General features: G+C 53.4%; 7 protein-coding genes across 7 annotated transcripts; 3 read left to right on the top strand and 4 right to left on the bottom strand.

Moving 5' to 3' along the window:
• Positions 1-206: 206 nt before the first annotated feature.
• Positions 207-2,273, bottom strand: J7T55_010063 (uncharacterized protein; the record flags this gene model as incomplete). Its single annotated transcript, XM_053131249.1, has 7 exons — positions 207-311; positions 477-614; positions 733-930; positions 1,008-1,403; positions 1,485-1,554; positions 1,639-1,722; positions 1,840-2,273. 7 exons carry the CDS (start codon positions 2,271-2,273, stop codon positions 207-209), a joined length of 1,425 nt encoding a protein of 474 aa, XP_052990489.1.
• A 2,419-nt stretch (positions 2,274-4,692) lies between these two features.
• J7T55_010064 (uncharacterized protein) lies at positions 4,693-7,039 on the top strand (the record flags this gene model as incomplete). The annotated part of the gene is made up of 2 exons (XM_053131250.1): positions 4,693-5,944; positions 6,015-7,039. 2 exons carry the CDS (start codon positions 4,693-4,695, stop codon positions 7,037-7,039), a joined length of 2,277 nt encoding a protein of 758 aa, XP_052990490.1.
• Positions 7,040-7,167: 128 nt separating this feature from the next.
• On the bottom strand, positions 7,168-8,322 carry J7T55_010065 (uncharacterized protein; the record flags this gene model as incomplete). Its single annotated transcript, XM_053131251.1, has 3 exons — positions 7,168-7,557; positions 7,672-8,012; positions 8,073-8,322. 3 exons carry the CDS (start codon positions 8,320-8,322, stop codon positions 7,168-7,170), a joined length of 981 nt encoding a protein of 326 aa, XP_052990491.1.
• An 871-nt stretch (positions 8,323-9,193) lies between these two features.
• On the bottom strand, positions 9,194-9,546 carry J7T55_010066 (uncharacterized protein; the record flags this gene model as incomplete). The annotated part of the gene is made up of 3 exons (XM_053131252.1): positions 9,194-9,288; positions 9,360-9,449; positions 9,525-9,546. The coding sequence occupies 3 exons, from the start codon at positions 9,544-9,546 to the stop codon at positions 9,194-9,196; spliced, it is 207 nt and encodes a 68-aa protein (XP_052990492.1).
• Positions 9,547-10,165: 619 nt separating this feature from the next.
• J7T55_010067 (serine/threonine-protein kinase prp4) lies at positions 10,166-13,386 on the top strand (the record flags this gene model as incomplete). The annotated part of the gene is made up of 4 exons (XM_053131253.1): positions 10,166-11,192; positions 11,241-12,121; positions 12,176-12,544; positions 13,159-13,386. 4 exons carry the CDS (start codon positions 10,166-10,168, stop codon positions 13,384-13,386), a joined length of 2,505 nt encoding a protein of 834 aa, XP_052990493.1.
• A 294-nt stretch (positions 13,387-13,680) lies between these two features.
• Positions 13,681-13,884, bottom strand: J7T55_010068 (uncharacterized protein; the record flags this gene model as incomplete). Its single annotated transcript, XM_053131254.1, has 1 exon — positions 13,681-13,884. One exon carries the CDS (start codon positions 13,882-13,884, stop codon positions 13,681-13,683), a length of 204 nt encoding a protein of 67 aa, XP_052990494.1.
• An 8,448-nt stretch (positions 13,885-22,332) lies between these two features.
• Positions 22,333-23,940, top strand: J7T55_010069 (uncharacterized protein; the record flags this gene model as incomplete). Its single annotated transcript, XM_053131255.1, has 2 exons — positions 22,333-23,062; positions 23,141-23,940. The coding sequence occupies 2 exons, from the start codon at positions 22,333-22,335 to the stop codon at positions 23,938-23,940; spliced, it is 1,530 nt and encodes a 509-aa protein (XP_052990495.1).
• Between the last annotated feature and the right edge of the window lie 1,024 nt (positions 23,941-24,964).

Genomic DNA, 24,964 nt, shown 5'->3' on the forward strand with positions numbered 1-24,964 from the left:
AGTATGTCGTTTTAAACAATTCCTTGCCACGGACAGGACAATAAAAACATGGCTATGTTCACATAAGACACGGAGGTCTTGAGGGGTTTGAACGATTGAAAAGCTCACGCGAACAACTGTGATGGCAGCTAGGTCGACCGAGCAATATGGAATCGTTTGACCAATCTGCTACCTGTTCTTTGCCTCATAAAAGTCGAGAACATGACTCAGTGCCGCCTCTCTCTCACTGTCACCTTCAAGTCTGCCTGCTTCACAAACCACGCATTGTACGTTTTAAGTTGCGCATTTGGGTCTTCCAGCTTGAAGTCAAACTTGCGCACCAATTGTGGAATCAGCTTGCACATCTCCATCATTGAAATATTCTTACCCAAACATGTTCTCGCTCCGTGTCCAAACTAAAAAAGTGAGACCGTTAGAAATGCTATATGGTAGGCGTCGCAGAACCCGGGGAAGATGTGTAAACAAGGTCCACGCACCGTAAGAAAGTATCGCTCCATCTTGCGTTTTGTCTCCTCGTCGCCAGTGAGCCATCTTTCCGGCCGAAAGTCATCGACACGTTCGCCGAACACTTCGGAATTGCGATGTGCGACCCAGGAATTGATGCCCACGTATGTCTTGGGTTTCATATGTCTAGTCAGCAAAGGCAAACGGCCTAGATTGCGCATTTTCACGATGACAAGGCAGCTGGAGAGGGTCAAGGGGCAGAGAACAGTCAAGCCTCTAGATACTTACCCCTTCAGGGAAGAATTGGCCTGCGAGCTCAACTCCTCCTTTAGGAACCACCCTCTGCAATGGCAAGCCCGCTGCAGGATGTATTCTCAAACTCTCTTTGATGACTGCCTGTAGGTAAGGCATTTTCTGAGTGTCGCTGAAGGTAACACTCTCGGTGATGTCTCCATTCGCAATCATCTCATCGATCTCAGCTCGTAGCTATTCAGTCTCTTTTAGCTTGATGGCCAAACGTACTTAAATATCAGTAGTAGTGGCAGCAATATGATGTTTCGTACCTTGGCGAACGCCTCAGGGTGCTTCAACAAATTCCACATCACGGCAGTAAGGCTGATACTTGTCGTATCGCTACCAGCATTAATATTTGCCGCGGTAGTGTTGTACACTTCAGTGTCTGTGAAGTATTCGGGCTTCTCCTTGTGCAATCGTAGGGCTCGTGCCAGGAAAAAGTTATCACCAATGGGCTTGTCCGCCGCATAATGATTCATTTCTTCCCGAACAAACTTCATAATCTTTATCATTGCTCGAGCCCCTGCGGCCCCATATATGAACAGATACTTGTGCAATTCTGGATAGATGCCAACGCGGGCGGCATACACAAGGAAGAAGTCCAAGGACTGGATCAGGTTCATCTCGTCTTTTCCAGCATCGAGGAAGCCGAAGCGTTTTGCTACCTAATCTCATTTGTTGCATTAGCTTGTAGATGTCACTTGAGGGCTCCTCTGGTATGTAGTAGTAGATAAAACTAATCTTACCGTTATGTTCCCAATAACGTCGAAAGCATAGCATTGCATCCACTGCTGCAGGTCGAGAGCAGCACTAGCCCTACATGAGTGCACCGAACTGTTAAGAACCATTCGTTTGAACGGGAATGTATTCCGGCAATGATCTTCCTTCAATAGTGCTTACCGAGCAAGTTCGCGAAACCTGGTCTCGATTAAGGCTATGCATTCGTCAACCTGTACTTCCATCTTGAGGAGTGACGACATCGTACTATTCGCTATCTTGTCAGCAAACCGGCACTCTCGGAAGCAAGTTCTCGGAAATATTCCGGAACTTGCCCTGTCTCACGCACGACTGATTGAGTATGAGGATGGGAAATGAACGCACTATAGTCCTGCTAGCTTCTTCCTGATTTCAATGTGTTTATCATTTTCGGGCATCTGGAACATATTCCAGTCCTTTTTAAAAGGCAGCCCACTCGCTGTATACCAGGGGCCTTTTGTAAACGTCGTGCCCAGGCCATAGATAGTCTTGATAGCAGCGGGGTCATCGAGTGAGTATTCATTTGGTGCCAGACGCACCACTGGGCCATATTTGCGGTGCAAATCGGCGTTCAACCGTGGGAGCTCTCCAGTCCAGACCTTTTGCAGATACCAAAGTCGACTGAAGCGTGCTGCGAAGGGCCCCGGCACGGATTTCAACGGGGAGATTGCGGCTCGGATCAACGAGTAAATGATCGTTGTTACCGCTAGAGCTGCTATACACCTCAGAATTAGCCCTGAGGTGCTCGTAGCTTCGATGAGTATGCGGAGGTCGTTCATGATTCTGAGCACTGTCGGCCTGCCTGAGATGATGGGTGACGAGCAGGCTCTAGTAGAGAACAAAGCAAAACACGAAAGGTTTGAAGGCTTGGGGGTAAAGGGTCTTTGGAGAAACATCCACTGCCCCTATTGATTGGGTGAAAGCTCAAGCATACAGGCCAAGTTTAATTCTAAATGCACCCTACGGACGACGCGAGGTTTTATAGGCGATGAAGGCGATGTCACCTTTTATGCAGCTGACGGTGCTCGGCACTAAGTCTCGTCCGATGCTGTGCACTCTCGACCTCAAAGACTTGACTACAAGTAGAAACTTGGATATATTGGGGACCTGACGAGCCCCACTCAAGTCTCATCTTGGGCCCGGTTATACGTCTGGATGTACTTATGTGGCTACTCGCACTATGGCTACCGAACACTCACCACGTCGTTCGATAGTGTTCAGTGATTCGTGAGAGGTTTATTTGTTCTGTTCATTTCCACCAGGCTCAAAATTCGGTCTCCCGCGAGACTGTAATTTTTGTTCCGGTGAAATCGGAAATTCCGTGGCTAGAGAGTCTAAGGTCCTTAAGACGTTGATTAAGTGACATTGGGAGTGATTGGCTTCTCAACACACAGGCTTTCCGTCCGCTCTCTCGGGTGCCTCAGGTTTCCCGAGCATGATGCATTTGACTAGCTGCGCAAGTACCAATCAAACCCAGCCAATAACCAAGATGTAGATCACTGCCGGTGAGTCTCCACTGTTCCTGTTTTCGGGGTGGTTCTTAGGCAAGCCAGTACAGTCGCCGTCATTGACGACCTGTGATAATGAAGCATGTTCGGCCGCAGCTGCCTTTTCACATAATCGGTAAATGATTAAACGAAGAAGCGAACATTACTAATTGATTGGGGAATCCTCGAAATCTGCGGTCACAGGGGTTCAGATCCGCGGGTCTGTGTTGGAATGCGGACTGACTGTCTCTCGACCTTGGTGGGTTCTTCCGACGGAAGACCGAGCACCGACGTCAAGAACCCTCCATACGTGGCCAGTCCCCCACAACTCGCACTGAAAATGCCAGTATGATATATTTCAAGTCTGTTCGATTTCAGCTTGGGATTGCATCTTCTATGCAGGGGCACGTCTTCGCAACATTCCCCAAGCTCAAGTGCCGTGCTTTCCCCGCCCTGGTGTCCCACGACTCCTCTTCTTTAGTGCTACATCTGCCATATATCGCAATCTTGTATATTAGCCCATGGCATGAAATTTGACTGACTAAACACGCTATATACAGTCATTCACGATTGCTTCTGTATGTTGTACCTACAAATGACGAAACAGTCGTGCCGTTTGTTTTAGCAACAGTCTCTGGATACGGCCTCTTGATTCTACAAGGCTTGAGTGACTCTCCAGAGATTTACAGATGATATTCTGGAAATGAGGGTTTAACATTGCTCTGTCCAAGTCCGCAGAGCTCAAGGCTTCATTCTAAGATGTGAATTGATGTACATTGCGTGTCAAGTAGCCACTGAGGACTTCCTAGAGCCAGCCAAGATAGAAGCTGAACACTTGGTCCAGGCTGTTGAATAGAGACTAGACAGCTAGCCCCCTCTGCGCATTGCAAGGAGACAGCGTCTTCCGTACTCGCTGCTCCGAAATAACATCATGATAAGGCATGACCACAACCTATACGTAGAACCTGTTTCGCGGCTAATTCCCTGTAATATATTCACTGCCAATTTACATACTGGCCCAGACTTTGTGTTGGACAGGAGGTTTGCCAACAGAGCTTCATGTCCAGCGCGTAGTGTGCATGGCTTTGAGAAAGATTCTCACTGGACTGAACAGATCCCAGGTGGAAAGACTCTCACATCGTGTGGCTGTTTATGTTTGCCACAAATCAGCCCAGTGTTGAGGTATTCAGGTACTTGTCCATGGGCGAATGTACTCCAATGCACCCATCTCTGTGCTCCATCTTTCAACACAGCATTGCAGTGGTCTTCCCTCACAGAGTTTGCTGTCCTCAAAATAGTTATATGGGCGTTGAGAAAATTCGTTCTTGCAAGGAGTTCAATGGCCAATGAAACCTGGGGTAGAGTGACCTCGTGCTCAGGGGGCGCCAAAGAGCGTAGTTGAGGTCAAACAAGCATCGAAGGTAAGGTCGCACTCTGCAAAGCGAGACCGCCAGGTTCCACACGAGCATGTGGGGCCGTGAAGGTTTAGGGCTGCTGAGGCGCTGCAGAGCTACCCCTGGCGCCCGGGCTGGGCGCTAGTGCCAACGTGTAGCGGCATTCCTGGGAACCTCAACTCCATCAGGTCCGCGCTGGAAAGGCATTCAGAATTTCGAACTTCGATTTGTGGATCTCAACTCGGCTAAAATGCCACGCCCGTTTGTGGTAGAAACGCTGTCTCACCTCGGCCGATCCGCTTTCTTCAAGCCTCAAAATGCGCACTCGCAAAGCCAACAAATCCAAACGATTCAGTTTTGCTGACACTTATGGCATCGAGTCGGACGAAGATACGGAGGGCCCGGCTGAGGTCCTGGATGCTGATGAGGACGATGATGTTGACTTTGATGTAACGAAAGATGCCGGTGAAGGACAAGGCGGAAGTGACGAGGACGAGGACGAAGAGGATGTGCATGATGAGGCTGCTGAGGATGAAGAGCCATTGGGCGATGCAGAGGAGCCTGACGCGGTCGATGGCGATGACATTATCCGCGTCAATTCCGAGGACGATGACGGCACAACCAGCAAGCTTCACAGCAGGGTTCCAAGAGGGAGAGGCAGGTGGAAGAAGAACCTCCCCAAGCGTGCGACCGTTCATGGCGTGCCTCCATACCCGACGGACCTGCGGAAAACGAGAGTGTACGACGGGCCCTTGAAGCGATGGACCCGGGGCCACCAGCTTCTCACCATGCTCTACGGACCTGACGTGGCACGCATCACAATCGCAAGAGGTATGCTCAGAAAATGGTTTATGAACCAGGTGCTGCCTAACAAGTCATACACCGGCAGAGGTGGTGTCATGCAGAGTCCCTGGCTGGCCGAGGACTACGAGGTGAAACAGAGACACTGGGCGAGGACATGGTATGAGAAGTGCCGTGCTGCCAAGCAGCTACAGCGCTCACGCAAAATCCGGCCGGATCACGTCGAGATGTTCAAGCCAGCCTCAGATAGCTTGATTTGTTTCTTGGGCCCCTTCAACGACCAAAAACAGGCGCGAGCGAGCTATGGTTTTGGGCATCCTGTCTTGGAATCTGGACAGACGCTCGACGCGATCGATCCAAGCTTACAGCATGCTACGCCTGCTAGGGGTTGGCTATTGGATACAGGCGGCTTACCCCTAGGCATCGGTTGGGCGCCGGTAACGGGATATCAGGAGCAGTATCTGGCAGTATGTACGGTTCCGCACTCAGACCAAGAGCTCAAGCTGTCGCGGTCATCAGAAGAAGACCCAGAAGAGAAGAAGAGGGGCAGTATCCAGATATGGTCGATCCCATGTCACAAAGATGACGGTGGCCACGCCCGCTTGGTGCATCATCTTTGGTTCGACTGGGGTCGACCAAAGCGACTACAGTGGTGTCCCGTCCCTCTGCCTGACAACTCAAAAGTCGGGCTGCTTGCCGTCTTGTGTAGTGATGGCCAAGTTCGCGTCGTGGAGGTGTCAAAACCGGTTTCGGAAGAAATAAATTATGGTGAGTACATATCTTGGTAGAACATTCCAAAAATGTGTCCTTTTTATTCGTTGCTGATGTTGTCTCCAAGAATGGGTCACAAATCCCGTCGCCACCCTTGGCTTCACGGATGAGTACATGGTTCTCGCAACCTCTCTCACCTGGGTCAACATCAACCGCCTCTGCTTGGGCCACACCGACGGTTCAATCAGCCTCTGGTCTATTTATCCTCGGCAGATGCTAATGCGGAAATCTGTCCACATCAGCTATATTCTCGACATCGCCAGCGGCTTTCCTTCATACCCCTACCACATTGCCTCCACACCCGTGGGCGGTTGCCCAACTGTGACCGACCTCAATCTACCCAGCGCCGAGACCACTTATATTCCAATGGTCGGCGCCGTCAATTTCCAGAACAACCTCGTGGACTGGAACGACCATCTACAAGGCTTCTTTGGCATGCACCCAGCCCCAATCCCGCACAACACCATCATCGGCTGGGGACACATCCGCTACTACATGCAGAGCCGCACGCTCATGACGACGCCCAGCCCGCCCATGTGCCTCGCGTCCGGAAAGACCCACCCCTTCACCCTGGTCGGCTGCGCGGACGGCAGCCTGTGGGCCATAAACCCCTTGCGCATCCTGCTCAAGGACCGAGGAGACCCCATCTACAAGCTCAAGGTCCTACAGCACGAGTTCCGTCCGGCGGCCAAGCTCGGCAGCATCCCGCTGCAGCCGGGCGAGGTCCTCCGTGGTGCGGCAAGGATCCTACAGGGTTTCTTACCGGAGATGAACAGCAACCCCCGCGCGGAATACGTGAGGGAGCAGAACAAGAAGAGAAATGAAGCGAACAGGAGGAAGTCCAAGGGTAAGGGGAAGAAGAAAGCCCTAGATGCTGGCGACATGGATACGGACGACGAGGACGATGGGTTAACGAAGGGGGAGGGCAAGGCTCTTTCGAAACTGTTGGACGAGACCAGGGCTGTTGTCCACGACGCAAGGACGAGGGTCGTGGTGGCGGCGTGGAATCCTAATGTTGAGTATGGTTGGTGGGCGGCAGCCGCACTGGGATCGGGGCTGGTGAAGATCATGGACCTTGGGGTCGGAGAATAGCCTACATCATTAGTGGACGTTGACATTGTGACAAAAGCCTTGCCAAAATCGATAGACAATAGTTCTTAGTAGAAATGAGATACCCCGAACGATACAAGGAATCTATTTATGCCTGTCTATACAATGTTCTAACACCTTGCTCCGAACGGTCCATGATGGTAATCAAATGCTTTAGTCATCCCATACAGATGCGTAGCAGCAGCAAGCACGATCAGGATGTGGAAAATCTGGTGTGAAGAGCCCCATATATCAAAGGTCTTTGGCCAACTCCGTTCAGGCCATCTCAGGGCGTAAAGGAAGGCTCCCAAAATGTACAAGACACCCTGCAAGGAAACCCAGGCAAGGCCCATACGCTCGTTCAGCTCTTCGTAACCGTATATCGTCAGGCCGTGGATGATAGGGACCACTCCGGATACACCCAAGGCGACGAACATGAGCGCACGATACGGTCGCCATTCCGGCGTGCGGAAGTGCTCGAACCAGGAGACGGTGAGACATCCCAGGCCCAAGACCCAGATCTGAAATATGTGTCAGTAGTTCCACAAGTGCAATTCTGTAGAACACATGGCGCCCCGAGCAGTAGACTTCAACTTGTGGGGGGCCATGGCAGCAGCGGTAGGAAGGGCACTCACCAGACTGAGATAAAGCTCCATCAGCTTGGGCATGCAGTAGAAGCCATAATACAACGCGGGCATGTAGCTGCCCATAATGAGACACACGATACCCGTGTAGTCGAGCTTGTTCCCCCACTTGGCCACCTCCGGCGAATGATTGCAGATCGCGTGGTAAGTCGCGCTCATCCCAAGGCATAAGAAAGCGCCCATGAAAAAGCAGCCAAAGACGAGCCAATCTTCCCAGGTGGCAGTAGCATACCGTGGCGCAATGATGGCCTCGTAGAATGAGTACGCAATGGCTCCTAGCGTGGAGAAAATGATGGCGCCGAGGAGATGCGTCCAGACATTGACAGTTTCATCTGCACCGTGTTAATAAATCCATAATGGGGCCTAAGTTGGGGTTTTATGATCATACGTACTATGAATAGAGAAAATACTCGCGAAGGATAAGCGGTAGCTGTTGCTTGTGGGTCGGTAGCCGGTATGAATGAAGGCGTTGTCTTTGCGCCAGTCGGGAAGTTCATCCCAAGCCCAAAGAAGAGCGTCTTCTATCTTGCCTTCCACATTCTTGACAGTATCCAGGAGGCCGTTGGAGTCTTGACCATCGTTGGAGCTCGAGGAACCACGACGGCGCCGGCGCACGCTTGCCTCGCCCGTGTTGACTGTCATCTTTGGGTTGGGGGGGGGGGGTGTTATGTTGTATGCTGTTCAACTTGATGCTGGCGAAAATGACTGTGCAATTGCTCTTTCTTTTCTCTTCCTTTTTTTGAGAATCCCAGAGCTTGTACTGCCTCGCCTTACATATTAAATCAGGAGTTTAAGTGGTGTCATGTGGCCTCACTTTTGCCTTTTTTGTTGATTGTTGGGATTTGGTATTTGCACATGCTGGGTTCATTCAATTCAATCCTGCCTCCCGAGGTCAACAAGCTTGGAGGACTGGATCAGGCTGCCGAGGTGGATAGCCCACTGCCGAGACAATTGACACTGTGCATGATCCGCTATAATCATGCCACCAGACCTTTTTCCAGGTGCTGTTGGTGTGCTAGGTACCACTAGCCGCTACAGTATATACACTGTACGGCCGTGTTGGACCCTGAAGATCGCATACCCAGCGGAGCCTCGATACACTTTTTTAATGCGGACCGTCGTGAGGCAGTCCCCTTCATGTGAAGTACTAGTGAGACTGTATTGTCATCATCATGGAGCTTGCCCATGGACATGAGCAGGAGTGGCCTTATTGGAGGTCCTAGCGAGGTCATTCTCAGCGGCGACGGGGTCAGAAAGGCCGGACAACGGGACCCGGCCACAACTCGACCACGGAAGGTTCGCGCAGGTGAGACCCGTTGTTTGTATTGATTGCCCCTCGAACGAGACATATTATAATTTCAAATCTATGGGCGGCGCTCTCGCTGTAGATCCACCACCCAAGGTTGTACTCCGCTATGCTTCTCACGGTCTTGCTTCCCTGTCGTGTGCTCGTTATGAACGTGTCTCGTTGCTGGGTCTCGGAGACCGTATTAACGCCGGGTTTGATGTTGGCTCATTTCTTGCCGCTCTTTTTTATTCCTTGACCTCCAGTGTTAAGAGGTCCCTTTCCACCAGCCTTCGCGGCCAATTCCTTGCGCGCCTTCTCGTCTACATCCACGGCGTCAGCAGTCATGATCCTTCATGGGAGCAGAGAGTCAGTGCTGGCGGGCAAGACGTACCAGCCTTCTTCTTCTCGAGAAAAGCCAAGTCGTCTTCGTCGAGGTCCTTGGCTGCCTTCTTAGCAGCCTTGAGGGGCTTGGCCTTTCCGCCTGTTTTCCGGGAGTCAGAAGACATTACAATTTATCTGGCTAGGATGCAAAGGGTGGTGATCCGAGTATGCGAACCTTGTCTGTCAGCGCCACCCATCTTGCTTGACTGGATGTGAAAGTTGTCGAAGAGGATTAGACTATGCTGGCAAACGGATGCGGGTAGCCCTTAAATGTGTTGTGGCGAAGGTGATCAACGGGTGTTGGTGAGGGAGAGAAAAGTAAGCGGCGAGGGCCCTCTTCTTTGAGTTATAGGCTACCCACGCGGGTGGCAGCGGTGCCCAAGTGGATTCTGGATTCTGGGCAACCCCGGTCGCACTAATTCGTCACTTATCGATAAGACCGCGGATCCGACTGACTCAGCCAGACAACGTCCTTGCCTGGCTTGGATTCGGTCGTCGATGGCCAAATTGAACGGATGATGATGTCTGCCATCCACAACCACCTCTTTTCCTGACTCAACATTGTTCGTCACCGACAACTGCGCAACAGCTACTCTTCCTGCTTCAACCAGCAGCGATCGCTCCGGACCATGTCCTGAGTCCACGAAGAGTTGACAGGATTGATCCGGTTGGCCTCTATTTCCTGTTTGCTGCTAAGAGATTACATCAAATTTGACTGACACGTGCGTTTGTCTCACGACAAAGCTAGAGGATCATCCTCGTCTCTTCAGCAACATCTCAGAGCATCTGACATCCGGTCGGACCCCATTCGTCACCATGTCTAGCTCCGACGAAGGCGAGATCAGGGAAAACGGAGTTGAGGTTTCCAAGGCAACTCCACTGCCTCAGACTAAGAGAAACGGTGTTGACCGTCAGGACAGAAGCCAAATCAGTAACACCCGCTCTCCCGATCAAGGCGACTATCGTTCTCGACAGCCCCGTTCGCCCCGTGGCTACAAGAGATCCCGCGACGATGACCGCGATACGTACCACAAAGGGGGCAGAGGCGGTTCCGATCCACGACATTTCAGGGTCCACTACGAGGACGGCCCGCCACCCCGTAGCCGACACGCGTACGAGGATTTAGACCGTCCGGCGTCTCGGGGACGTTATGAGACTATGGATCGTCCATCCGGTCACCGCCAATATGACTCAAGAGATCGTCCTTCCGGCGCCTCTCGATACGACAACCGCGATCGCGACTATGGGCGGGCTGACAAGCGACCCCGGACCCGGAGCCCATCCCCTTACAGGCACAATCGAGGCGATGGAAGGGACAGGCATCAGCGGGGCAAATGGGATGTTGACAGCCCTGGCCGGAATCGCCCAGGCGAGCAGATTGAAAATACCAGGAACGGTGCACAAACTGCTAAGCAAGTACGGGATGACACCGCATCTAAGCGGTCCCCTGAGGCTGGAGCCAAATCTCTTTCTAAAGAAGATGCTAAATTTGATCAAGGTGCTACGGATGAGCGCATGGCTGAGGGTACATCGCATCTGCACATAAAGTACGGCACCACTCTCCACCAATTTGTGGGGCAGCAGCTAACATTGAGCAGTGACTCTCAGGGTGCTGCCAAGGAGTCGAGGCCAGAGCCAGACCAAGATTGGGATGCACCAACCCCTCTCGACGAAGAAGCCGAAATTGAGCGGCGAAGACGTCGCCGGGAAGCGCTCCTTAGAAAGTCTCGCGCCTCGACCCCTTTGCTTGTCCAGGCTGTCCAGGCTAACAAACATGACCACACTGTCGAGACACCTTCCGAAGCGGCCACGCCGCAGAAGACGCCTAGGACCCCTGCTTCCGGTAAGCCAGACTTGACGACCACATTGTTGCAACTCGCTAACAGGGTAGGTGCGGCTTCGCCTGCCGGACGCACCCAGGGAAGCCTGTCCCCAGAGGCTCTTGCTGTCGCAAATGACCGGGAGCTCATCAACACCCATGGAGACGTCAAGGCTACCGATGAAGATGGGCCCTCGGCCGCAGACTACGATCCAACTATCGATATGTGGGAGGACGAGCGCCGGGATGAGATGCGCAATGGCACCATCGGTCTGCACGGCGAGGGTCACCGCGAGTCCGTGGATGCACCAGGCAAAGATGAGCCGATGCAGACAACTGAAGCTGAGAATGCAGATGACGAAGACTTTGACATGTTCGCAGAAGACTTCGACGAGGAGAAGCTCGCTGCGCCAAAGTCAGCGCCCAAGGCTAAGGCTCCTACTGAAGATCCGACCGCTTTGCAAGCGGGCAAGGGCGGAGGCATCTTAGAGGATGACGACAAAGATGGTTATTACAAGATACGGCCGAGCGAGATCTTGAACGGTCGCTATCAAATCCAGTCAAGCCTTGGGAAGGGTATGTTCTCGGGTGTCGCCAGGGCCGTTGACATTACAACCAAGAAGCTGGTTGCGATCAAGATTATGAGGAACAATGATGCATTGAAGAAGGGTGGCTTCACCGAAATCGCCATCCTTCAGAAACTCAACTCGGCTGATCCGGAGAACAAGAAGCACATCGTCAAGTTTGAGCGCTCATTCGAGCACAAGGGCCATCTCTGCATGGCGTTTGAGAATCTCAGCTTGAATTTGAGAGAGGTGCTGAAGAAGTTCGGCAACAACGTTGGCATCAATCTCCATGCGACGAAGGCATATGCCTATCAGATCTTCTTGGCACTGGCGCACATGCGAAAATGCAGCATCATCCACGCGGATTTGAAGCCTGACAATATTCTGGTAAGCCTGCTGTCTGTCTGCAAATGCCAGAATAATGTACTTACGAAGTCATAGGTCAACGAGCAGCGGAATGTCCTCAAAATCTGCGACCTGGGTACGGCCATCGATCGAACTGATGCGGCGACAGCACACAACGAGATCACGCCGTACCTCGTTAGTAGATTTTACCGGGCTCCCGAGATTATTCTTGGAATGCCAAATGACTACGCCATCGACATGTGGTCCATTGGCTGCACACTGTACGAACTCTACACTGGCAAGATTCTATTTACAGGTGACAGCAACAACCAGATGCTCCGGGCCATCATCGAGATCAGGGGCAAATTCAGCGCCAAGCTCTATCGCCGGGGTCAGCTCTGGCAAATGCACTTCGACGACATAGGTAACTTTGTCAGTCAGGAGAGGGATAAGGTCTTGGGAAAGGTATGCCTCAACTTCCCTTTCTTGTTGCGTCAAGTTTGGTTCACCCCCCCCCCCCCCCGGTCACTTTCATTGGCATAGCATGAAATGCGGTCATGCAGATTGCTTGGTCGTGGAGTCACTGTGTACTCGGGAGCAGCTGCCAGCCTGCTGTCGTTGTGGTATGAGTCGTGTTAAGCGCTGCTGCGGCGCGATTCCACGCACGCCAGCGACCCACCCATAGGCTGAGCAAACCTTCAAAGGTTATTCATGCAGGGTTGTCACGCTTTCCCTTCCTCATTCCGCAAGTGCGGGCGGCCAGAAGGCAGGCCAGCGTTGCGACCTGCGGTCCGACGTTGTCAGGGGGCACAGATACCCTCTTGGCCAGCAAAAGTTTGCGTAGCCGCTGAGCCACCAAATCGACGCACCCCCCGGCTGTCCCGGTGATGACTGCTTCCGCTTCCCGCCATAATGACTAGCCATCCTTCGCGGCAGCGACCCGCTCGAGGCCCTCCGAGCTTATGCATGTGACTTGCATCCTTCATGCCATCCACATTCATCCTTCAAGATCCTGTATCGCTTGGCAAGATGCAGTCTGAGTTGAGAGCTAACTAACCTATGTGTTCGACTACCAACAGACCAATATCAGAATCTTGCCTGTGGTGAAGCCCACACGGGACCTCCGCACGCGCCTCCTGGCCGCATCGAGCGGCATGGACGAGTCAGAGGCCAAACACCTCAATCAATTCCACGATCTGCTGGACCGTTGCCTCGCTCTCAACCCTGACAAAAGGATCACTCCCGCGGAGGCGCTGAAGCACCCCTTCTTCCATGAGAAAATTGCGGCAACGACATCGCGACGATGAATTGGTTTGGGTCCAGGCGTTGCTTAGACAAGGTTGAGAAAGGTCGTATGGGTGTATAGTAAATAGATAAACAGGGGTTGATAACATCACTCGCGTTGGGCCCCTTTCCTGCTAGATTTACGCATGTTGCTATCTGGTTTCCTCTGAAGTAGTGAGATAGAATCTTACATAGGTCAAGAACACGGAATAGGCCTGGAGTCACACATGGTCAGCAGTTCTTGCCTTCTGCAGAGCTCTGATATTGGCCCACCCCGCCTCGCGGCAACCTTGTAATTTAAACATATGGCAGTGACATTACGCCCGATGAGTCGTCTTGATCAGGGTTGGATTGTCATAGTCCCGTGCCACCTTGTGCCTGTGCCGGCCTGGGGCCTCGGGGTCCTTGCCACCACCTCGAACCCGGAGTCTCATGGTTTTCATCAGCGTCAACCTTGGCATCAATGTCTCCAAACCTTGACGGATGGAGTCGCCGAAGGTGAGTATGTCTGCTGCAATCATCCTCGGCGCTCAAATGTGGGATTTCACTCACACTTTTGGTACCTACACACCTACCTTGCTTTGTAACAAGGCGCCATGCGATGAATGAATTTTCCACTGCATTGGCACACTCGCTCGATATCAACGCCTGCCATCGGCTATGGTCTCGTTGCAAAATCTGGAGCGAGGCTAGGGAACTTAGCAGCTCGTCGCCAGTGGGGCGGTCCAAGACGTTCATGGTCCAAGTCAGAGATACGTATACGTGCCATCTACTGGGATTCAGTGGTGGCCAAGGAGGTTCAAGCGCATGCATGCGGTATTCTCGTCAGCGGCATGCTGGGCACGCACACATGCAAATGCTGTGAGACTTGATGCTGCCGTTCGTCAAGCAGGCGCCCGAGACACAACGAGGCTGACTGGGTTGTGTAACGCTCGGGCGGGAAACCCTCTGGGGAAAGGTATTCCATCCGGCTAAATATCATCGGCGACCGCGAGACCTCAGGAGCAGGGAGGAAAGTCCTCTGCATCCGTGGGTTGTTGGGATGCCCCCAAACCTATTACGGACGCTGTTGGCCTCCATTCACACTTTCCAGACCCCATCATGTAACCTGCTTCGATGTAGGGCAAATGCCTCGTCAGCTCCAAAAAGCGCCCACGCTGCAGGTCCAACCAGTCACGAGACAGGTCGATGCGGGTGTCTCGAAGGTCCATCCATATTAAGGCACAGCTGATAATCTGATGATCCCCGCGACCGAGCGGGCAACACAAAGACGCAAACTTGGTGAACACTCACTCCACCGCTGTCCGCCAGAGGCGCGTGCCCTGTAGACGAGAAGGGCAAAGACAAACAGGACAGGTGGGAGCACACCTCGGTGCAAGGCGACAGGTCAGCTTTTCGGGTGGCTGGATCGTCGTAGGCTCCGTGCTACAGGGTGTGCATCTTTCTCCATCGCAGTCTTTCTCATCAGATGAGGCGAAGATCCTACCTCGGGACTTCTCGTCCCACCTGACAGCAGAAGTCGATCCACCAACGTGAGATCTGCTCATCCTGTGTGCAGCATCTATCTCAAAATTCCATCTGTAAGTGGCCTTGGGAGGGTCGCACCAGTCATCCTGCAGCGCCCTATCGACAATATTCACCCCACCAGCATGAGTGAGTCGCAAAAGCACAGGTGACGAGCTGAACGAAAGCGGATGCATCCTGACCGGCACTTGTCCAACGGCGTGCTTGCCCGCGTCAATAGCCATCGTGCATGTGTAACCGGTGGCTGTCTTTCTGTTCTTTCTGTGTCCCCAGCCAGTTGAAAAGGAGGGTTCGTGCTCAGTGGCACTTTTCTCGGAAGGCCGCATGATGGGCCCCATGTAGCCACCCAGCGCGGCGCTCGTGGCCACCAACGATCTCAAGTGATCTCAGCAACGCGCCGGGCGTCTTTTGAGACTTGTCAGACGTGCGCCCGACAACTGCAGACGAGGCTGGCCATCGGTGTGAGCTGCTACGCTTGTGATTGGACAGGGAATATTGGAGGGATGTGGAAGGCTGGCCTTGATGTCTTGGCACTGAAGGATCCTGTTGGTGAATAACCGTCCCTACATCAGCACGAAATGCATTAGGTGAGTCTGCGCCGCACGCAGAGACTCATCCTTTGAAGGATGGAAGAAGCTTCTGATAGGCCTGTAGCCCAGCGACAGACCAGTTCGGTCACTTGATCTGAGCCAACTGCTGTTCCGCTTTTCCACTGGCGGATCCCTATTTCTGAGCAGCCAGGGACGGTTGCTTGCAGACCAATTATTAAGCTAAGATGTCATTCACGACGATGAATGACGGGATACCCCCACAGTGGCCGGAAGAACTCTGTGAGAAGACGCTAGGAATGCCTTCACCGTGGCCATCTCCATGACCCAGGGTCAGCTCATTCGGGTATCTCTTGGCGAGCGCATGGTAGGATCGTGACAAAATGTGGGTGCGCTTCGTAGGCCACATTTGGACGAGATAGCATTTGCCATCGAGATCCGAATTGGCAATTGATGCTGTCTTGCCGTGCAAACCTGGAGCTGTGCGGATCGTTTTTACACTACCCAGAGGCCGTTCATGCAAGCCGTGCGTCTGCTAGCTTCCCCGACAGCGTGGATGCTCAGTTGGCGCGGTGCTAAGCAGGTTGACTGCAACGGTGGTCTAACAAGGGCCAATTCTAGAAGAAGGGGGGACGTTGACTCCTTTGGTGGGCCAGAAACGAAACACTATTTTTGATGGGGTTCAAGCGGGTGGGTGTGGCCATCGAGATTGATGTAGATGAAGTGACGACAGTAGGGTGTGAGCGACCAATCTATCATCCTCTCGCTGGGATCACCACCACTATCACCACAGTGTCCGATTTGCTGACAATGAGTGAGACCTCCATGCCCCCAAATTGCAGGAGGGATGATCCTCTAGGGACGCCCACGATGATGATGATGGCGATGGTGATGGTGTTACCAGGTACTACAGGCAAGTAAGGAAACGAGCGGCCTTCACCTCGCCGACCGTATCGGCGGAGGGCAAATCCTACAGGCGTCGTCGAGTAAGGCCCCAGAGGCCCGACCTGCAGGACCCTGACATCACCCAAGGCATTGCCTCACGTATATGAGCCCCAACCCACGGCAGGGTGGGCCCGTCAAGAGGCTTGTCCAGGGGTCACGTCAACTGAAAGAGGACAAGTTGCGCACGGTGGCCTCCTGGATCCGTTCGCCAGATTCGACAAGATGAGACCCCGGCGAAGGGTAGATCTCTGGGATGAAGTCTACCATCGTCCCATGCCGTGATTGTCATGATTGTCAGACGTCGCTGTTGCTCCTGAGACGCCGACTCGCCGTGGGAGCCGATATTTGTGGGCATCCTACAGCACCAGGGTTTGCGGAGCCTTTTCCTCTGATGTTTATGCATTGCTGCTCACCGCTTTCGTCTGAAATGATTCGAGGAAAGGCTGGAGATCGCCAGCATACAAGACGTAAGCGGCGCGCATGAATTGAGGGGAGCCTGTCGTCACCAAGGGTTTGTTTCAAGGTCAGGTGTGTGGCCCTCAGTACGACGGAACGAAACGCCCGAAGGACACCACCTCCGAACTAGAATATGCCTTTCTAGAAACTCATCCCGAACATCTGGACATCCCGGATAGATTGCCTGTTGAGCGACCGATGTGAAGCCTTGAAACGGGCCAATAACGAGGACCATCGGCCGCAGCACGGCTCATTAGAGACTCGAAGAATTGGTGTTTCGGCGTTTGTTGCAAATGTGGATTTACTTCGACGATGTGGCGAGAGAGAGAAGCTCCCGGCGCCTTGGTAGTATGTGGTGTGCAGTGAGGTTGAACAGCGTGAGGCTGCGAATTCATTAGCTGCCAGCATAGGCCGAGCTGAGCCAACACGTCCACGGGTCTCCGATGCCACACCATGAGCTCCGACAGGACGGGTTGGCGTTTAGGAAACGGGTCGGCATGACGCAGCTGTCCTGAGCTCGGGCTCGCCAAGGCGGGCACCATTGTAAAAAGCGGCTCTCCAGACCGGTAGGCCGTACGAAGGGGAGGATGAAAGCACTTGCGGATGGCTAGTGTCCAGCCAGACAGCCAAAATAATCTGGGTTGCGAGACACCTTGTCGCAGTTTGACACGGCATGCACGGGTGGCCCTTCGGGTGAGCCTTAGCCCTCGACGGCAAGTTCAGATGAAGCACCAGACCACGATTACGAGCCTCATCCCATCGACCCTGGCCCGGTCGGTGGCTGATGATCGCTTGATGATCTGTGGGTTATGGAACCGGTCCAGCGTCGCGAAACCGTGATCCCCGGCTTCCTGACGGCCAAGGAATCGAAGTGAAGATCAGACTCTCCCCAGTCTACAATATGCTCCTCTATGTGCAGCCCAGGCCAGGCTGTCGTCTTGCAGTCTTGTTGGCTGTCCCGTGTCAAGGGTGGACTTGTCTGTGGAGAAGCGAGCCAGGACTGCCATGCCCGTCCGAACAGATCCATATTTCGAGCTTGGTATTGCCTATCCTCAAGTTGCGAGATCCGGGTCCGACAGGGCTCGCGTTGCTGGACAGGCGACAGGACTGGTCATGGCAAGGATTCGGATGAAGCTCAAAAGATCTTCGGTCTGCATGAGATGCCAATGCCGTGATTGTACACAGTAAGCCTTGGAGGGATCTGGGAGCACGTCTCACCATGAGGCACCGTGAGGCGTGCCGCAGTGGCGACGACGAGAGATACTCCGGCAGCGGTTGCAACCGCTGCTGAAAATAGCACAACAGCATCACCCTGCAGAGTCTGGTGGGATGTGTGCTGTTTGTTATTGGTGATAGTTCCGGGCAGTCCTGGCAGTCTGCATGCGGGGGCCGGGCATGGACGGGTTGGATGGTCGGATGGTTCATACGACGCCTACCGTATCACTCGCTTGCCACATGTTTTGCAAGTTGCACAGGCGTCAAGATATTGGACGACCGACCTCGAGAGAAGGCTTCTTTCTGCATTGCAGACACGGCCTTGTCACCTTGGCCTGCACAGCCGCTGAATGGAGATGATGCTTGGACCTAGACGAGACGTGGTGGTTGTCCACATGTAGACGTGCAGAAGCGCTCACCAACATTGGTGGTTGACGGAGCCGGAAGCTACGGGCTATTGGTCCATGTCCCATGTCGTGGTTTCAGGTTGGCAGTTGACTCAACGAAATACTTTACATAGTACAGCACATTGTGTGGTTGATTGTATACGCAAGCGCAGGATGGACCCAGTCAGCCAGCTCAAGTGGCCTAGCAGCTGGCAGCTGGGTGTAGTCTGCTGCAGAGCTGCAGGGGTTGCAAGATTGGATCTGTCCTCCACATTATGAACGAGTGGCACGTTGGGTTCTAGAACAGCTGTTAGCTACACTCCCTCGAGACTCCGTTGGCGCCTCGGTGGAGATGCAGATGGTAGTCAGCGGCACCTACACGAATATCTCAGGGCAGGTCTTTCATCATCACGGAAAATGACAAACAAGCTGGGCCCCGGTTTGCGCAGGGGATCGTCTGAATCGATGGCTTCTAATTGCAGATCGGGATATTACACTGTTACAGTACACACACTAGTTGGTATACATGGTATGGTAGACTGGTAGGGAGGGTATGTATACTCGAACGTGGGAGTGGGCCCAGGGACGAAAGATGGCATTTCCCAGGAGGGCATCGCGGCCGAAATTGCTGTGCTAATATTGTTCCTTTGCATTTGTTGCCCGTTCTTGGAGAACAGTACAGTACGTACAATAGAACGGGAAAATGTTGGAAAGAGGTGGCCTCCCGCTCTGCTGATGACTAAGAAGCCAGTGGCTAGCCATCAGGCTATTATGCACTAACATGCTTGCGTCTACTCTGAACTGCTGTCACGTTAGTGCAGCTGCTCGTGCTCGCACAATCTTGTGCCGTGGGTGTGGTGTGTGTGTGCATGTATGTGGGCAAGCTAGAAGGCTGGACGTCTGGATGTCTGGTGCCCCATCACCATCACCATCGCCATCACCCGTCGCCATCATCATTGATGAGCAGCATCGGAGCTACATCGCCCATCATCGCAGACTTCGTTCCTTCCCGCCTGCGCAAGACTGACTCAACATACTGTGGCCAGTAGCCTTGGACTCAAACTTGTCCAAACCTTCGTCAGGAAACATTCCGGGCCAAGCATGAAGCCGGTCCTGCGACGCCTGCCAATGCATGCGACCCTCCCACAGATTGCAGATGCAACGCTGACTGGGTCCACCACCCCGCCGCCGCCTCCGCCGCCGCCCTGTTCCTGCCAGTGACGACGAGTAGGTTTGAACAGGGGGGAGGGGGGGCCAGGAGGGGACGGGCCATACAGGCAGGACAGGGCGGACAGGGCGACAGGGAACGGCAGGAGTGATACTGGCACACAATCAGAAAGAGTCGAAATGCTGACAGACTGAGAAGCGACGCAGACTAGTAGGCGCACATCCAGTAGGGTCGGGGCCTGCTGGCCACGCAGTCGACCTGCAGCCTCTACTGCGGCGCCAACAAATCCGAACCATCCATCTCGTCCATCCTTCGTTCTATTGACTCACGGCCCTGCTGGTCCTGACCAAATCGATCGAATGGCACGCCGCCACCAGTCCCACTCACACCCTGTCCCATTCCGTGATCGACACGAGGCGGCCAAACCGCCCAGACAGCCAGACTGGAGACTGGAGGCTGGTACTGTCCCATGTACTGTCCTGGCTGCGGTGGATTGGCTGCCGCCCGTCTGCGTGGGTGTGGGCAGGACCCACTCAAAGTCAATAACCCGCCAGGCCTGTCAAATTAAGATGCGCATGATTGATTTGGCACGAGAGCCTGGTGCCACCCTCACTCGAAACTCTTTGCAAGGGGGGAGGGGTGGGGAAGAAGAGAGGCGACGCAGTCCTGCGCAGATGGCAAGGACGGGACCAGACAGGGAGGGGGGCCCTCCACACACAGCAGACACAGCGGGACAACCTGGGCAGCCTCATTTCTTCTTGTCGCCCCTCGGCAAGCTGCGGCCCTAGCAAATCCCTGGCAATCCTGTGCCATCACGAGGCTTCCCTCACGAACATGGCTGCATGACAATGCGCCATCAATAACTGACCCATCCTTTGATTCGCCTCGTTCCAGCCAATCGTGGCTCGGCTGCCCGGACGGCCTATCGTGTCTTTTTCATCTCCCAAGGACGCTAATGGTACCACACACCTCTGTGGCACACAGGCACACCGTTGAGAGCTAAGGCGCACAGGGCAGCTTTGCCACAGACAACATGCAGTCGCGCCTTCAACGTGCGCCCGCCAGCAGCATCCCAGCGGCCTCTGTGATAGTATGATCGCGATTGCGACTTGCTATTGCTATTCCGAGACGCTACGAGGACCGACTTGTTTGTCGAGCCGCGCCTTTGTTGTTGTTTTTCCGCATACTTACTGGTCTCAACTCAATGACCAGTCTGTGCTCCGTAGCGGCCAAGTTGCCGCGTTCTACATGCCTCACAATTGGGCACTCAGCTGCCACACAACTAACAACCTTACGTTTGTCGCATTGGCATGCCATTTTGATATGCGCATCGGCGTCTGACATTGCAGAAACATCGGCTTCCCGCTGGTTGTCTCAGTGGCTCTGGGAAACATCAGTCTCAGACCCTCTATCTCGCACATCACTTTTGCCCTACAGATACCGCGTCATCTTGTCTTCAAGCGCAGACTCCACAGGGGCATGGGCAGGAGAATGCCCACGGACAGCACTGAGCGGCCAATCAAAGTGACGGAGGACATCCTGGGCAATTCTCATCTGAACTCTAGCAAAACCAATAGCACGACAGCCACAGAGACTGGACCACACAGATAGTACGATGTCACTGCCAGCGAGCAGGCATTGCTTCTAGTCTCAAAGCACGAGATGACTTTTGCACCAGCCCAGCAGACGGCAAGTATCGCGTCGCCTCTCGTTTGCCGCGCGTATCCCAAAGAAACCAAGCGGCTGGAATTGGTTCAGTCCGATGAACAAACACTCGTCATCTTCACACGAGTGTTACTCACCGTCCGCTTTCTAAAAATGAAAGACCCAAACCATGCCGCACGGCCGCTGAAATGCCTCGTCACCTCCAGGCTGACGGGCGTAAATCGCATCAACGCATGCGACAATCTGTGGCCATAGTCTAGGCGATGGGTGATGAAGCCAGCCAAGAACCACCGCTAATTCTGACGGGCTCCCGTGCATCTAAGGTGCGTCTAAGGGGTAGCCCACCATGGGTGCGCATCGTGCTCCACCCCTGGGCGTGTGGCGTGCCAACATTTTACCTAGTGTAACGCTGTTCACCTCACCACCATTCCGTGCCCCACACCAGAATAGAAGCCAAGGCGGTCGATCCCCTGCCCGGTCTGGACCAGGTTGTGCCCTGCTACCGTCACTTGGGTTCTGGCATTGGTACTGTGCTCACAAGGGTGCACCAGGTTCATTTCGAGACGAGCTGGGGCATGAAAGTAGGCTCAGACTGATATCTACCGCCTCAGCCCTCTTCGTACAGCTGCATGCCACACCCTCTCTGCACCACCTCCAAGCTCTTCAACATTCTTCATCACGCCTCACCTTCGAACCACTCTCGCTCCTCCATCAACGACCCTAGGATTGGATATTCGCCGCTTTCCGTGCACTTTGGAAGAATCAAACCTTGCGACCTATTCATTCCGTACGGAGTGTTGCCGTTCTTGGGAGTCGTTCGTCTTCGTCTCGTTCCAGTAACCACCACAGGGACGGCCCAGGACCTCCATCAAGAACCGACATTAGGATCAGGACACAAGCGTCTTCCGCCGTCTAAATTTTGGATTTTTGGACCTCAGTTGGATTGATGCCGTCTGTGTCGACTTGATTTTCTTTCTTGCTCTCTAGGTCTTGCTGGACCGCCCCATTCGCAAGCCAGAAGGGAACATTTCCAGGACTTCGGACCCCACCCCACACTTTACCATGTGTCATGTCGCAGCGCCAGCTTACAACCACCTTCCTTCTCCTCCTTTGAGTCCACTTGGGTTTGGCCAGAACTACACGATCCCCACGTCCGGTATTCCAGGTCCCTTCCGTGTCCCCCCGTCCCCTCCTCCGTCGCCGCCTCCAGCCTTGCCTAGATATGTCCCAGTCTCCCCTGAGGATAGGTTAGGAAGTTGCCTGGCGGGCTCGCTAAGGCTGGACGGGATCCTGGGCACAGGTGCCTATGGAGTCGTCTACTCGGCCGTCGACATTTACACCAATGTCCGCTATGCCGTGAAGACACTCAGCAAGTTCAATGCCGATGGGACACCCTTGGATCAACGACAAATGGCTTTCCAGACCAGGGAAATCCGTTTGCACTGGGACGCTTCCGCCCATCGGAATGTCGTGTCCATGTTGAAGATCATCGACGGTCCCGACTGCATCTTTGTCATTTTGGAGTACTGCCCTGAAGGTGATCTCTTCTACAATATTACAGAATGCGGGCAGTATGTTGGTAAGGATGACTTGGCCAAGCGGATTTTCCTTCAGATCCTGGATGCTGTAGAGTTCTGCCACAGCCGTGGAATTTACCATCGGGACCTGAAGCCGGAGAACGTCCTCGTCAAAGACCAAGGAGAGACCGTGAAACTAGCAGACTTCGGCCTGGCCACTTCTTCTGAACGTTCCGACGACTATGGTTGTGGTTCGACTTTCTATATGTCACCAGGTAAGCTTGTCGCAGGACGAAATGATCCGCCGATGTCCCCGGTTCAGCAACTAACCATACCATTTTCCTATTTCTTAGAATGCTTGGACCATTCATCCAGGAGGCCCTTCTACTATTGCGCCCCAAATGATGTCTGGAGCCTAGGAGTCATACTGGTGAACCTCACCTGTGGACGGAACCCATGGAAGCAAGCCTCTGTTGAGGATTCCACGTACCGGGCCTTCACCCGGAGCGCCGGATTTCTCAAGACCATACTGCCGGTGTCAGATGAACTGAACGACATCCTTGGAAGTATTTTCACTCGCGACCCAGAGCAAAGGATCACGCTGCCCGCGTTGAAGCAAAGGATTCTGGCCTGTTCGAGGTTTACGCACACTGAGCAGCCAGCTCTGCCAACACCGCCATGCTCTCCACACGCTCACGAGGAATGCATCACCGAAGCTCTGGACTTCGACTACCCTCCCTCCCCCGCCATTTCTAGTGATGAATACTCCGATGGGGATTCATCTGATGATGACTCCATGGACGACGCAACTTCAGATGATGACTCCGTGGATGGACTCGACAATGAGGATCGACCTGACTGTTTAGTGGACCCAGATATCCCGGTGCCCACTCAATCGCTGGCCAGTTTCCCGCCTGCCGAACCAAGGATGATGAATTGTGGTCCACAGTACAACGTCTACTCCGGACTCATGCCCGAACCCTCCCAGCCAGCACAGCAGCCACTGCCACCAGCCTCTCAAGGAAGTTGCGCCCCCAAGTTTGGATTTCCACAGTTTTGGGACATTTTCAGGCAGTACGCCCCTCCGCCGCCTCAAATACATCATTCCCTGCACTTCTATCCCCAGGTTTCTTTTCCTGTACCAGGCTTTTAAATACCACTTTACTTGGCCCGATCAAGCCATGGCTCCTGAACCTGGATATCGCCACTTGAATGAGGCATTGCAACCAAAACGATATGCGCCGCTTCCATAGGATCCCACTTTCACCGGCTCCTAGCCCTACTTTTCCACAGCGTTCTTGGGATTTTCACAAATGGCAAAACCAATGGATTAAAGGCGCCTCTCCAATGTTGAAAAAAAGGGTTCGACCCCGAGGAACACAGTATCAGGGTCGTTACCAACGTTCGCAAAAGCCGGGCTTCTTTTTTCTTTTTCTACAGCTTACTCTGTACATGACGTTTAATTATGGACTGAGGGGGGCTTGTCCCCATTTCTTTTTATTCTTTCATATGTTTTCAGCAAGGAGTTTGGGGCAGGTTTTCGGGGGCGTCATTCCAAGTTTGCAACTTCGGTCTCGACCGTGGTCGAGGATGTTGAGCGCAATAGCTGAGAAACCCTGAGCACGCTTCTTCCGTGGAGTGGATTTACGGCGCCTTTTCGGATCTCTCCGGGTCTATTCAGCATGGTCATAGATTGGGCTCGGGACGGCTTGCAGTCCAGATTCCGCGTTCGCTTCTTTGTCACCAACAACTGGGAAGGCTGTTTGAGTATTGGCATCAGAGGAAAATGGGAAAGATGTTATGAGAAACGGGACATTATGAGTCTAGAAATTCCGGGGTCATGATCCCAGTTTTGTCAACCGCTCACGCGGTTCAGTGGATATACGTTTCACTTGCTCTCGAGGACTATCATCGCGTTGCAATGAGTTTCCTCTCGAGGCAAGAGGCACAAGCTAGAGCAGCTGTGCCCAATGTTCAATACAAATACAACGTTTTGGACCAATCCTCTCGGTATTCTTTGTTGATTGTTGCGCAATGTCTTGATTTGACAAAGCAGCTCCAACCGGGGGTATATGACAACATGGCCGCAGAACCACTTGGGCAGTCGTGGTTGAGCCTCACAGATGAGCTGAGAGTTCAGCAGCATTTGCTTCGCCCAAATCGTGCTCGGCTGGAAG

This window comes from Diaporthe amygdali (assembly GCF_026229845.1).
Source record: "Diaporthe amygdali strain CAA958 chromosome Unknown NODE_26_length_719862_cov_65_716256, whole genome shotgun sequence".
Taxonomy (NCBI): Eukaryota; Fungi; Ascomycota; class Sordariomycetes; order Diaporthales; family Diaporthaceae; genus Diaporthe; species Diaporthe amygdali.